Source organism: Fringilla coelebs (genome assembly GCF_963513975.1).
Source record: "Fringilla coelebs genome assembly, chromosome: 10".
Lineage (NCBI taxonomy): Eukaryota > Metazoa > Chordata > Aves > Passeriformes > Fringillidae > Fringilla > Fringilla coelebs.
The window spans coordinates 17,231,200-17,244,205 of record NC_140036.1 but is presented as its reverse complement, the minus strand read 5'-3'; the positions used below and the strand labels follow the sequence as shown (position 1 = coordinate 17,244,205).

Genomic DNA, 13,006 nt, shown 5'->3' with positions numbered 1-13,006 from the left:
CCACATGCCCCCCATCTTCCTCCTGCTGGGGTCACCCTTCAAAGCCTTTGAGGAGGGGATATTTGGGGTCAGGGGGACGCCAGCACCTTTGGGTGCTCCTGTGAGCAGGGAGCTCTATGGGGTTGACTGAGCACTCAGAGCAGGTATCTTGTTCAGGAACACTGCCAGGGTCTGTTTGGCATGGCCAATGAGACTGTTTTGGGGTTTCCATTCTGCTCCCCGAGCCATGGCCACCACAGCAGGATGAGATGAAGGCGAGAGCCCCAGCCATCCCCACCATGTCAGCAATGCGCTCTCTGTAATAAATTCCATGTGTTCACAGACAGAAAATAGCCAACTTCCCCCACTCCATTGCCCCCCAAACTGCATCCCCCTTCCATACCTACCGCCCCCAGAACTCCCTCCATCCCCAGACCCCCCTGGCCTTCATCTGGGATGGCCCAGCCCTGCAAGTCGCCTACCAGTTGTGCAAATATTGCCGGAACGGCTGTAATCCCTGTGTCCAACGTGAATTATGAGATATTTCCACCCATTACGACAGCCCCTCCCGCCCCACCGCGTGTGTGTGAGGCCGGGGGGATTAGACACGGCACAAGCCACGCTCGGCACAAAGCTTTGGGGAGGCTGACAGCTCTCTGCATCCCACAATGGGGCGGGGCACTCGAGGGGGGCTCTTTTTGGAGAGAGGGGGTGCCCCACATGCCTTTCTGTCTTCAGGCTTAGGCCTGGAGGCAGTGTCGAGAAGCCCAGAAGGCAGTGGGAGGCTGTGAGAAGGGGGGCCCATGGCATGCAGTTTCACCACGACCCCATCCCTTGGGAGCAGAGGCTCCTTCCTGTCGCCCCGAGCCGGGCTCATGTTCAAAGCGAGCAGGCAGCAGCTAATGAGGGCAGACAATGGGAGCTGCGTCGTGCAGAGCTCGGGTGAGGGCCTGCTGAGACACCCCCATGCCAGGCATGGCACAGCCCTGGCACCACGATCCTCTGGAATATCCCACAGGACCCTCACCACTGAACAGGGCACATGCCCACCAAGCCCCTGGAGAACTACAGGCTGTTCTGTAGGGCACCATTGGGGCACCCCACCTGTACTTTGCTGGATCGGGAGACACCCCATGGGACCATCACCACCCCACCGGGGACAAGCCAGTACCTGCCCTGGGAAGAGGTGATGGAGGGGTGAAGGTGCCTGGCTTGAGGCTGCCCATGGCCAGCTGTCTCCATCGTGGTGCAGCTCCAGCTGCCCGCAGCTGGCAGCCCCGTTGGGGATGTGCCGGTGCCAGGCCCAGCTCTGGAGCCTCAGAGGTGCCTTTGTGCAGGGTGCTGCTCCTCACAGACAAGCGCAGGCGCTGAGAAGCAGCTGCTGGGACCGGGACCCTTTCCCAGCTCTGCCCTTGCCTGGCACCATCCCCTCTCCAAGAGCACAGGGACCCCCAAGGCTCTGTCAACCACCTCTGCCTATTGATGAGGGCATTTCCAGGGGCAGTCCAGGCTGTGGATGAGGGAAGCCCAGGAGCCGCTGGAGCATCCATTTCCTCCCTGCTCATGTGCCCCCACTGCAGGGGCCATGCCCCCCTCCCTGGGCAGGGATGCCCAGCACCCTCCTGACCTGACAGGCCCCATGCCAGCATACCACCCTGCTCCCAGCCTGGCAGTGCCAGAACAGCCTGGCAGCCCCTCTCTCCCTCACACTGCCACCCTGTGCCTCGGATTCCCCCGTGCCGAGGGGCTGCAGCCAGGCGGGTTCCCCGTCTCTTTCCTTTCCCCGGGAAAGGGGAGGGAGCTTCCCTCATCTCTTCCCCGTGGCCCGCAGACGAGCCAGGAGACTGTGACGAGCTCTGGGTGCACAGAGCCAGCTCCGGATTCCTGGCATCGGCGGGACAGCTGGGAGCCATCGCCCGCCTCCTCCCCGCTCAGCCCCACTCACGTCCGGCCGTCCCCAGAGCCGCTGCTGTGCCGCAGCGGGCACCGCACAGCGACGCTGGCACAGCCACACAGACCCCAACCCTTCCCTGCCCTCCGTGTCGCTGGACCCCCAGCCAGCGAGGACGTCGGCAGAGAGGAGAGGGGACAGGTCAGTGACACCGCTGGGGACCGCGGGGAGGGCACGGGGCCAAGGGGTGCCATGCTGCCAGTCATGGTCGCTGTTCCTTGCAAGCAGCAAGGTGTCAGGGACGGCCATGCCCGGGGGATGCCCGAGGTCCTAGCAGTGTCCCAGGTGATGCCAGCGGGCCATCCTGCTGGGCTAAGCCCAGCTACTCCTCGCTGCTGTCTGCCAGCTCCTGCCACGGGCCAGGTCCCGGCAGGGCCGAGCCCCCTGTCCCACTGCCCTCCCCGGGAGAGGTGTCGCGCTGCATGGAGACATGTGCCAGACCAGGGCAGGGAATGGGATGGGGCAGCCATGGATAAGCTGGGGATGGGCAACCTCATTCTGGCTCTGGGGTGCAGGGCGGTGGGCTGCAGCCCCCCCCAGCTGCTCGCTGGGCTGCGGGGAGGCCCAGGAGGAGCTTTCTGGGGAGGCAGGGGCCTGTTGTGCTCCAGCTGTGCCGTGTTTCCCTAGCTACACTGCGCAGCTGGCCGGGTGTTTGCACCGCCCGGAGTTGATTTTGGCAGCCCCACGCTTCCCCCTCCTCCCCTCCCCACCCGCCTTCCCTCTGCCGGGCGCCCGCCTGCCACGCACCCACCACCCTCAGCCTCTCCCTGCCACTCTCGCCAGGGGTAGCAACAGGGACAAGGGTGACACAAAGTGCCCCCACTCCTCATAGGCTCCCCCTCCCCTAAATTCATACCTCAGTTTCCCCAGATGGACGATGCTTTCCCCAAACTTTTCCATGGTGCCTACTCACTGCCACCCTCTGCCACCCTTACCAGCCCAGGTGCGGATGAAGAATGGGGCTGGTGCTGGATGCTGCTCTCACAGCATCCCCCCTCCAGATGCCTCTTCCCTCCCTGGACAAGGGAACCCAGGCTCCTATTCCCCTGCAGCCCTTGTCACTGGTGGGCAGGAGCCCAGGGTCCCATTCTGGAGTCTTGCTCTGCCCAGGGTGGGCAGCAGCTGGAGAAATTTAGGAATGTGGAAGGCACAAGCTGGAGGGGGTTGGCTATGCCTTTGCAGAGCTCAGTGTGGATTAGGAGAGGGGGCTGGCTGTTTGGGGAGCCCATGCTCAGGGGTGCTGAGTGGAGGGAGGAAGGGCTGGCTGCAGGGGAACAGTGGTTGGACAGAGCCTTGCAGTGCCCTGTGTCCTGGGGTGCCAAGGGGCCTGGGAGTGGATTGAGTGGACGGAGTAGCACCGAGGATGTCTCATGCCTGAAGGGATGGGGATGGGGGGAGGGGGCCAATGAGCCCTGGAGGAGCTCATGACTGCAGGTGGACAGTGTGGGTGTGGAGACTCCAGGATGCTCTGTGCCCAGGAGATGCCCCATGCTGGGAAGACTGCACAGATTGAGGAGACTTCCATTGAATGGGTGTGCCCTGCAAATGCCGTATTCCCGAGGGGGCTTGTCTGGATGTGGAGACTCCTGTGGGGCTCATACCCTTGAAGAGGGGAATGTGAATGGGGGCATACCTGGGATGTCTAGTGCTCAGGAACACCCCAAGCTCTGTGGAGGGGGTGTGGATGGTGGTGGTGGTGTCTCCACAGTGCCTTATATCCCAGAGGGTGCTGTGTGAATTGGGAGGGGATGTCCTCAGGATGCCCAGAACCCGAGGGTGCCCGATGCTCTGAGGGAGGGTTATATCATAGAATCGCATCATAGACTGGTCTGGGTTGCATAGGACCGTAAACATCATCTAGTTCCAGCCTCCATCCCTCAGGATTCCCCGTGCCCTGGGGCTGGCATGCGAGTAAGGATGCTCTGCACGCTGGGGAACCTCATGCCCGGGGAGAGGGGGAGCAATGAATGGGGGGGGGGGGGGGGGGGGGGGGGGGGTGGGTCCCCAGGACATCTCGAATGCGGGGCAGCCGCGTGCCCCGGGTGCCGCAGGACGGGACAGGACAGGGCGTCCCGTGCCAGGCGGGGGCGGCGGGGCCGGGGCCCGGGGGTATGTGGGGGGGGGGGGGGGGTCGGAGCGCGGCGGGGGGCGCATCACCCCCCCGGCCGGCCGCTGCCTGCGCCTCATTAGCGGGGCCTTTGTTTGCACAGGGCTCGCAGCTCCCGCTTGCCCATGCCGCCGCCTATAAAGCGGAGCCGGAGCCGGCAGCCGGGCAGAGGCGGCGGCAGCGCCCGGCAGCGCCCGGCCCCCCCTCCCCGCCGCCGCCTCCGGTCCCGGTCCGCCCGCCCCGGCCGGCCGGCACCATGCGCGCCGCTGCGCTGTTGCTGCTCGCCCTTCTGCCGCTCCGGCCCCTGCCCGGCCGCGCCGCCCGCCCCAAGCTCGCCCTGCCCATCCGGCCCGACACGGACCCGCTGCCCCCCGGCGGGGCGGCAGGTAGGAGCCCCCTGTCCTCCACCCTTCCTTTCCCCGCTCCGCGCACCCCCGGTCCCGTACAAGCCGCTGCCGCACCCCCCGTCACGCATCCCGCGTCGGGCACCCCCTCCCTGCCACCCGCCCCCCGTCCGTGCATCGCGTGCCTGCACCCCCCTTCCCTGGCACCCCGCGTTCCGCCCCGGGCCCCCCGGCTGGCCGGGACCGGCACTGGGACCGGCACCGGGAGCGCAGCGGGCGGCGGGGCGGTGCCGGCCGGTCCGGGGCTGCGGCAGGGGGGTGCCCGCGGCCCGGAGGTGACTGGGGACGGCGGTGGGTGGTGGTGGGATGTCCGCAGGCTGCGCCTTCGGGGGGCACTTCTATGCTCTGGAGGAGACGTGGCACCCGGACCTGGGGGAGCCCTTCGGGGTGATGCGCTGCGTTATCTGTCACTGCGAGCCGGTGAGTGCCCCCACACCCCTTTCCCTGGGAGACCCCCCAGAACCCCGGCTTGCTGGGGAGGGCGCTGGCAAGGAGGGAGTTCGACCCCTCTGTTCAATACACTCCTCTCATTCCCATGGAAGAGGGAAGCGGGATCCCTTCAGCCAGCCGGACACCTGGATGTCCTCCCCCGCGGCAGGGGGGAGGAGAAGGGGGGTTTAAAGGATCAGGCTTCATTCTTCCTCCCCCTCCTCGGGGATGGCCTCCGGCCCCCTTCCTCCCTCCCTCCCTCCCTCCGAGCAGCTCCCCGAGGCCGGGGCTGGTGGGGCCACGCACAGCTGGTCAGGAGGCTGGGGACTGTGGGGAGGGGGCCCTGGTTTGGCTGCCGTACAGGCATGTGGGGACTCGGCAAGGTGTCCAGGTTCCAGATGGAAAAAGATGGGGGAAGCCATGCTATGCTGGGAGGGCACGACTTGGCACACCTAGAACTGGCCTGGCACATCTTGGCACGGCTCTCCTGGAATCCTCTTGGCCCCCCACAGCAGAGGAACCACCGGGGGAAGCCCGTGGGGAAAGTGAACTGCAAGAACATGAAACAGGACTGCCCTGTGCCTGCCTGTCCCCGGGCCACACTGCTGCCGGGACACTGCTGCCATACCTGCCCCAAAGGTGAGCAGAGTGGGTGCTTCTCTGCAGGGAGCCCCCACCAGTCCCCCAGGGTCCCCCGCTGGCCTGGGAATGGGGGCATTGCCCACTGCCCTGAAAAGGGCTGGTCAATTTGTTATGAAAGTCACCAGTGCCCATGATACGATGGGCAGGGAAAAGCCCTGATGGGAACAGCCTGAAAGGAGTGCAGGGAAGGTACACAGGGCTAAATGCCCTGCCTGTCCATGTGCCTGTGCACAGCATGCCCTAGCTAAGAGCCCCATAGTGATTCACAGGGCACATCTTGTTCTGTCTCAAAAGGGGCGATTTATTATTGTCCCCCACCCCAAGCTCTTGGGTACAAGCAGCCTGGTGTGATGGTCTCCTCCTGTGTCCACCCCATGCCAACCTTGCCAGGCCCACCAGAGAAGAGCCCTGCACTCCGATTTGACACCTTGGAGTACTTCCAGGACAAGGAGGATGACTTGGACAAGCCCTACAATGACCGCTCCTACCTCAGCTCTGAGGGCCTGGCTCGTGATGATGCCCGCACAGGTGAGCCACCCACCCAGACAGCAGCAGTGTGGGGCACCCCCCACGCTCCCCCTCAGCAGCAGCATCTCCTCCCCAGAGTTTGTGGCCCTGCTGACAAGTGGCCCAGAGCCGTGGCACCCCACATCCAGCGCCGTGGCCAAGGCTCGCTTCACCCTGCTGCGCTCCTCTCTGCTCTTCTCCATCAGCTACGAGCGGTGAGTCCTGCCCCCGTCCCCTGCCCAGCCCAGCACAGCAGGCAGCCCTCTGGAAAAGAGGGAATGCAGCCGTGTTTGTGCCTCTGTTTCCTTTCTGATATCCCCCCGTGGTGCCACAGCCTTGCACTGACAGAGTGAGAGATTTGGAGAAGGGGGGGGACAGTGTGCTGGGCTCCAGCTTAGGTCAGCAGCCAGAATTTCGGCACACCCACACTGTCGGCCCAGCCTCACCCATTTGCCTCCAGATCTGGATTGGAAACAAACAGGAACGGTTCCAGGGCTCCCGTGGGTGCAGCTGGCAGAACTGCTGTGCCACCCTGCAGGCTCTGCCGGGGGGCAGTGCCTTGGCACTGCTGCCAGGGTTCCCCATCCTAGCTATGCCCTCTCCGGATGCCCGCCAACACCCCAGCCTCTCCTCTCCCTCCCTCCTTCCCGCTCCAGTTTCTTCAGCTCTTCCTCGCTTCCAGGCCCCTTTGCATAGTAAAGTGGTGACTAATTTCCAGCTCTGACAGGGGGAGCCAAGCGGAGCCGAAAATGCTCCTTATTTACAGCCTGAATGCTCAGCTCCCAGCGGGTCCTGCCATGGTGCCTTTCCCGGCAGAGACCCTCATTCTGCTTTTTGTGCCGGTTAAACCCCGTTCCAGGACAGGGGAGCCCAGAGAATCCTGGCATTTGGCAGGACAGCACTGTTGGGCTAGTCCTGGATTGGGCGAGCAGAGCCTAGCACTCGGCACCCCAGGAGAAGGTCTTCTTTCTCCTGCCCACCCCAAACCCCCGTATGCCCTCCCTGACACACCTCTGTGCCCGATGCTGAGTGAGGGGGAGGGGAAGGGCAGGGACGTGGCCCTTGCTCATCCCCCGGATGCTCACAGGCTGGGGCGGCCGAGCCGGGTGCGTTTCAGTGACCCCGAGGGTAACGTGCTGTTTGAACACCCCGTGCAGAAGAGCGCTGCCCCCGAGGATGGCATGGTGAGAGGGGCTGGGAGGGCAGGGGGCACGGCGCCCCTTCCGACCCCTGCTGGGCTTGTGGTGCCCCCCAGCCCCCGCCCAGCCCTTCCATCCATCACCCGCAGCTCTGTGGAATGTGGAGGACGGTGTCCAAATCCAACGTCCAGCTGCTGCGGCGAGAACAGCTCCGTGTGTCCCTCATCACCCGGGCACAGCCCTCCGGAGAGGTCCATGGGCGCATCCTCAAGCACCGGGCACTCTTTGCAGGTGAGTCCAGCTCCTGCACGCACACGCGGTGGTGCCACCAGAATGTCCCTCATGCCCCTGTCCCTGCACAGAGACATTCGGTGCCATTCTGACCTCATCGAACCCCTTGCATTTGGGCGCTGGGGGCATGGCCATGCTGACACTGAGTGACACAGAGAACAAACTGCACTTCATCCTCATGGCCCGGGGACTGCTGGAGCCTGGAGCAAGAGGTGAGGTCAGGCAAGGAAAGGAGGGAGGCACTGCCCAGAGGGGGCTGCATAGACCTGAAGGAGTGCATGGCATGTCTGTGGCTCAGGATGCATGGGTCAGCATCTGTGGGGTCAGGATGGGTGACTGGGCTGGGTGTGGGGCTCAGAGTGGGTATGGGGGCCGTTTGTGGGGTGGGGTGGAGAGTGAGGTGTACATACAGTGTGTTGTGTGATTTGGGGTGCGCCTGGTGGGAGAGGATGGTGTGCACCTATGCAGGGGGGCTGGGGAGGCTGCAGAGGATATGGGGTGTGAGGGTCACTGTGCAAGAAGGATAGGTTTGCAATGTGGGAGGGAATGATGAGGGCCCAGGCACACAGGGGCAGGGAACTGGCAAGAAAGTTCCAGGCATTTGGAGATGGTAGGCACAGAGGTGTAGGTTCGAAGTGGTTGCAGACCCCTGGTCCTGTGGGTCCAATCCCCTCTGCCATGTCCAGAATCCTCTCGGGTCCCGCTGAGGGTCCGCATCGTGCACCAGGGCCAGACGCTACGCGAGGTCTGCGCCAACATCACTGTGGAGGTAAAGTGTTTTCTTCCCCCACAGGCCCTGGCAGGTGCCCAGAGCACCAGGGCTGATCCATGGCACTCTACCCCCCCTGCCAGGACCCTGACTTTGCGGAGGTCCTGAGTGATCTGTCTGCCCTGGAGCTGCAGTGGCTGGTGCAGGGGCAGCTTCGCATCGTGGCTGAGACGGAGGGCCAGCACGCACGCCAGCTGGCTGGCACCATCACCAGCCGGCGCAGCTGTGACAGTGAGCAGAGGGCAGGCACGCTGGGGTGCAGGGGGATTGCTGTGCTCGTCCCCGTGCCAATCTCACCCACCCTTGTGCCTCTCTCCCCGGGCTGAAGCCATCCAAAGTGTGCTATGTGGAGCAGACGCTTTGCTGCCGACCAAGACCGGGGCTGTGGGCTCAGCCAAACTGGCGCTGCATGAGAATGGCACCCTGGAGTACCAGGTGAGTGGGGGGCACCCATTTCCCTCTCGAAGGTCCCAGGTGTTTCTGCCACCCTGACACTGCCCTTTGGCATCCCACCCACAGGTTCAGGTGGTGGGCACTGCCAGCGAGGTGGTGAGCATCACACTGGAGACTAAACCCCGACGGAAAAGCAAGAGGAACATCCTGTTTGACATGACACCCAGCTACAAGGATGGGCTGGTGAGCACTGGTTGATGCTGGGAGGGACGATGGTGTGGGGACTTTGGGTGAGTCCCTGTCCCAACCTGCATGGTCTCCCACTGGTGGCAGGCCTGGGGTGCCTGGCAGAGCCCCAGCGCCCGCGATGCCCACATGCTTCTACAAAATGAGCTCTTCCTCAACGTGGCCACCAAAGACTGGGCAGAGGGTGAGCTGCGGGGCCAAATCATCTCCCTGCCCTACAGTGGACTGCTCGCCCGCTACACAGGTACCAGGGACACGTGGGGTGGTAATGGGGGGGCAGTGGGGCAGCCCTCCCACACACCACCACACCCTGCCACGGTCCCTGTCTGTGCACAGAGATGCCCGTGGCGCTGGCGGGGCAGCTGGTGTCCCCCCCGGTGCACAGCGGCGCTGGGGGGCATGCCTGGCTCTCGCTGGATGAGCACTGCCACCTGCACTACGAGATCTCAGTGGCAGGGCTGGGACGGCCGAGCGATGGCACCGTCAGCGCCCACATCCACGGCGTGGCTGAGCTGGGGGAGATGGGCACCCGCCCCCACCAGCACAAGCGCTTGCTCAAGGGCTTCTACAGCACTGAGGTGAGGTGGGCACCCGGTCAGGGCACCACACAGCAGGGGCTGGGCCAGACCTTATCCCCACCCTGGAGCCTCTCTTGCCATGACAGGCTCAGGGCGTGGTGAAGGACCTGGATGCCGACCTGCTGCAGCACCTGGCCCAGGGCACTGCTTTCCTGCAAGTCAGCACCAAAGCACATCCCAACGGGGAGATGCGAGGACGGGTAGGTCCTCATCGGGGCAGGGCACCCTACCCACCCCAGCTGCTCCCTGTGGCAGGGTGGCACTGCCTGAAGCCGGGAGGATGGGCACAGGATCACTGTTACCAGGTCCCAGCAGTACAGCCTGATGTGTTTTGTGGTCATGGCTGGCTCCTTCACCAGCCTGACTATGGAAGGAAGCCAGGCATCGGCATGGGAAGTGACCTCCTGCTCATTGCCCCCTCCAGGTGCACATTCCCAACCAGTGCCATGCAGGAGGGACCCGCCTGTCCCCAGGGGAGTCCCTGGGGCAGGCTGAGCTCTCTGAGAGCACCAAGACCAGGGACCTGGAGCAGCTGAAGAAGGACCCCAACTCCTGCTTCTTTGAGGGTCAGCACCGGGCACATGGCACTCGCTGGGCACCTGACTATGACAAGAAGTGCTCTATCTGCAGCTGCCAGGTACGAGCTGGGGCTTGTGCTGAAGGGGCAGCACCCGTTAGTAATGGCCCCCTCTAATGAGCCCCACCTCTGCTGTCCCCAGAAGCGCACAGTGATCTGTGACCCCATCTTGTGCCAGCCCCTCAACTGCACCCACCAGGTGCACCCTGAAGAGCTGTGCTGCCCCATCTGTGAAGGTACCTGGGGGGTGGGCTGTGGAGCTCCTTGTGAAAACAAGGTGGGGGTCCCTTTCGGAGACTTTGCCATGTGCACTCCCTCATGGCCTTCCTCTTCCTTGTAGAGAAGAAGACAGAGCAGGAAGAGCTGAAGCTGGAGCGGGCACGGGACAGTAGCGAGGGTGAGTCCTTGTGGGAATGGACTGAGGGGGCAGCTCTGCAAAGGCTGAGTCACAAGGGCTGTGACTTCCTCTTCTTCTTCCTCTTCCAGGCTGCTACTTTGATGGCGACAAGACATGGCGAGGCTCTGGCACTCGCTGGCACCCTGTTGTGCCCCCGTTTGGCCTCATCAAATGTGCCATTTGTACCTGCAAGGTGGGTGTGGGTTCCAGACTTGCCCCCAGCCTGGTCAGGCACCTATGGGGGCTCTCAGTTCCCAGGCGCTGAGGCTCAAACCAGGGCATGGGGAGCTGACTGCCCTGTGCCTCCTGCGAGCCCTGTGCCCTCTCTGCAGGGCACCACAGGCGAAGTGCACTGCGAGAAGGTGCAGTGCCCACGGCTCACCTGTGCCAACCCTGTGCGCGCCAGCCCCTCTGACTGCTGCAAGCAGTGCCCAGGTACCTGCACCCCTCTCTCCTGCCCTCCATTCTCCCTGCATGGCTCCTGTGTGCCCCTTGGCAATGGGGCATCCTCTCAGTGCCCTTTCCTGCAGCCCCAGAGAAGAGTGTCCCGGAGCTGGCTGACTCCATGCAGGCAGATGCTCCGCGGGCGTGCCGCTTCGGGCGTCGCTGGTACCTCAACAACGAGAGCTGGCACCCGTCTGTGCCCCCCTTCGGAGAAATGAAGTGTATCCTGTGCTGGTGTGTGGTGAGTGTGCTGGCCTAGGGCAGCACCAGGGGAAGGGAAGGCGCCACTGTGCCAGTCCCCAGGGCTTTGGGAATGGTGGGAGAGCAGCTCAGACACCCAGAGCACCACGAGGAGCTGCTGTTCCCCCACCCTGGGGCTCAGCCCCTCTTTCTGCTCCCCAGTCGGGGGAGACGCACTGCCAGCGCCAGGAGTGCCCCCCATCTGCCTGCGCTAGCCCTGCCACGAGGGACAACCCCTGCTGTGCCAAGTGCCGTGGTGAGTGCAGTGTTCACACATAGACACCACTGCCCAAACACTCTGTGGCAGTCCCTGCACCTCCCAGTCTCCTTGCTGCTGAGCCAGGGCTGGCACAACCACCCCGAGTGCCCTCCTGGCATCCCCTGTACCCATCTCTCAGCCACACTTCCCCCCCCCAGCCCTTGATGCCCCCTCAGATGCACGGGAGAAGGTCCACGATGCCAAGGTGGAGTCACGGAGCCACTGAGCAGTGACTGCTGCCCAGAGCGGGGCAAGCACGCGGCGACGCTGGTGGCACTGGGGGGTCCCACTACTCACTGCCCCTGCCCGTGCAGGGCGGGGGCACAGAGGAGCACAGTGGGGTGCACATGGCCTGGCCCCCAGCCTGGCCACCCCATCTCAGCACGACTGCAATGCCAGGACTGCCCTACCCTTGTGCAGTGGGCAGTGGCCAGGCTCGTGGAGGTCGGAGCACCCGCTGCCCTGCCACTCCAAGCCCCCCTGGCCGGCGGGCATCGCGCCCGTGTTGTAAATAGTGTAAAGTCCTTCTGGCCCCTGTTTACTGCACCCACCCTGTCTCAGCCGGGTTTCTCACATAATTTATGGTGCCAGTGGATGGAGGTCAAGATGTATTTATTAAAACCAGAGCTATTGCCCACCTGGTTCCTGTCTCTTTCTAGCAGCAGCGGGCACAGGGCTGGGCCTTTGCATTCCATGGGGAACTTGCAGGCCTTGGCATTGCTGGGGTTGGGGATGTATACTTGGGGGTATGGGGTGTGAAAGCCAATTCCAGGATGAGGACACCCCTATGGGCTGTGAGGTGGCACTGGAGAAGACCAGAGCAGTGTACAATGCCCACAGCTGAAGCACGATGCTAACCTCGGCCCATGGAGGAGGCTGCCAACACAGTGCTTGGTGATGGTGTCTGCTAGCACAGGGATGGCAGGACTCTGTTCCTCACACCTCCATGGTGGCAAAAAGAGCCCAGCCTGGGGCCCCAGTCCAGCTGCCACCCATGGAAGCCCTTGTCCTGCAGCACCATAACCAGCCACGTGCCCAGGGCTGGGCACAGACACCCATGGCTGTGCAGGGCAGACCCCTGTGCATGCTCTGGGGCAGCACAACCCTGGTGACCCCAGTACAGCTGCACTGGGCTAAGGCCTTGTGGGGCCCATGGGAGACCCAAAGCTGCCACCTGCCCTTTGATCCCTAATGTGGAGGACTGAGGGGTCTCTGGGGCCATTTGTACTGTGCTGGTACACGCTGGGATGACTGGGACAGTCAGAGCTATGCTGGAATGGTGCCAGAGCTGTAGGGAAAGTAACACTGGGCTCTACTGGGATAGCAGTAAGGGATGGTGGCACAACCACCACACTGTAGTGGCACAGTGTTCGTCTGTACTGGGGATTAGTGATAGAGCAATAGAAGGAAGGCACTGGGGCACGCTGGGCTGGGACAGAGCCCTGCATGCTAAGCTGGGTGTCCTGCCCTGCCTGCACCCACAGCCACACAGGCACCTGTGCCAGCAGGGTGGCATCACCTGTGGTGGCCTTGCAGTATGCTGGTGGCCCACAGCCAGGCACACTGGTGGCAGTGGGCAGAGATGTGTGCTGGCACAGGGCTTCCCCTCCGGATGAACATCCCTGCTGCCACAGGGCAGTGCCAGGAGCTGACG

At 63.7% G+C, this 13,006-nt stretch overlaps 1 protein-coding gene across 2 annotated transcripts; it reads left to right on the top strand.

Moving 5' to 3' along the window:
• Positions 1 to 4,293: 4,293 nt before the first annotated feature.
• On the top strand, positions 4,294 to 11,935 carry CHRD (chordin; the record flags this gene model as incomplete). 2 transcript variants are annotated; one of them, XM_084212006.1, is made up of 23 exons in its annotated part: positions 4,294 to 4,423; positions 4,758 to 4,861; positions 5,383 to 5,509; positions 5,903 to 6,040; positions 6,117 to 6,234; positions 7,107 to 7,203; positions 7,308 to 7,449; positions 7,521 to 7,661; positions 8,136 to 8,218; positions 8,302 to 8,449; positions 8,547 to 8,653; positions 8,738 to 8,854; positions 8,945 to 9,101; positions 9,194 to 9,435; positions 9,522 to 9,635; positions 9,860 to 10,072; positions 10,155 to 10,248; positions 10,353 to 10,409; positions 10,499 to 10,602; positions 10,742 to 10,844; positions 10,940 to 11,087; positions 11,256 to 11,349; positions 11,511 to 11,935. In XM_084212006.1, 23 exons carry the CDS (start codon positions 4,294 to 4,296, stop codon positions 11,583 to 11,585), a joined length of 2,853 nt encoding a protein of 950 aa, XP_084068132.1. In that variant the 3' UTR covers positions 11,586 to 11,935. The 2 variants fall into 2 exon arrangements, with proteins under 2 accessions (XP_084068132.1, XP_084068131.1); XM_084212005.1 differs by having other exon boundaries at positions 10,940 to 11,094.
• Positions 11,936 to 13,006: the final 1,071 nt, after the last annotated feature.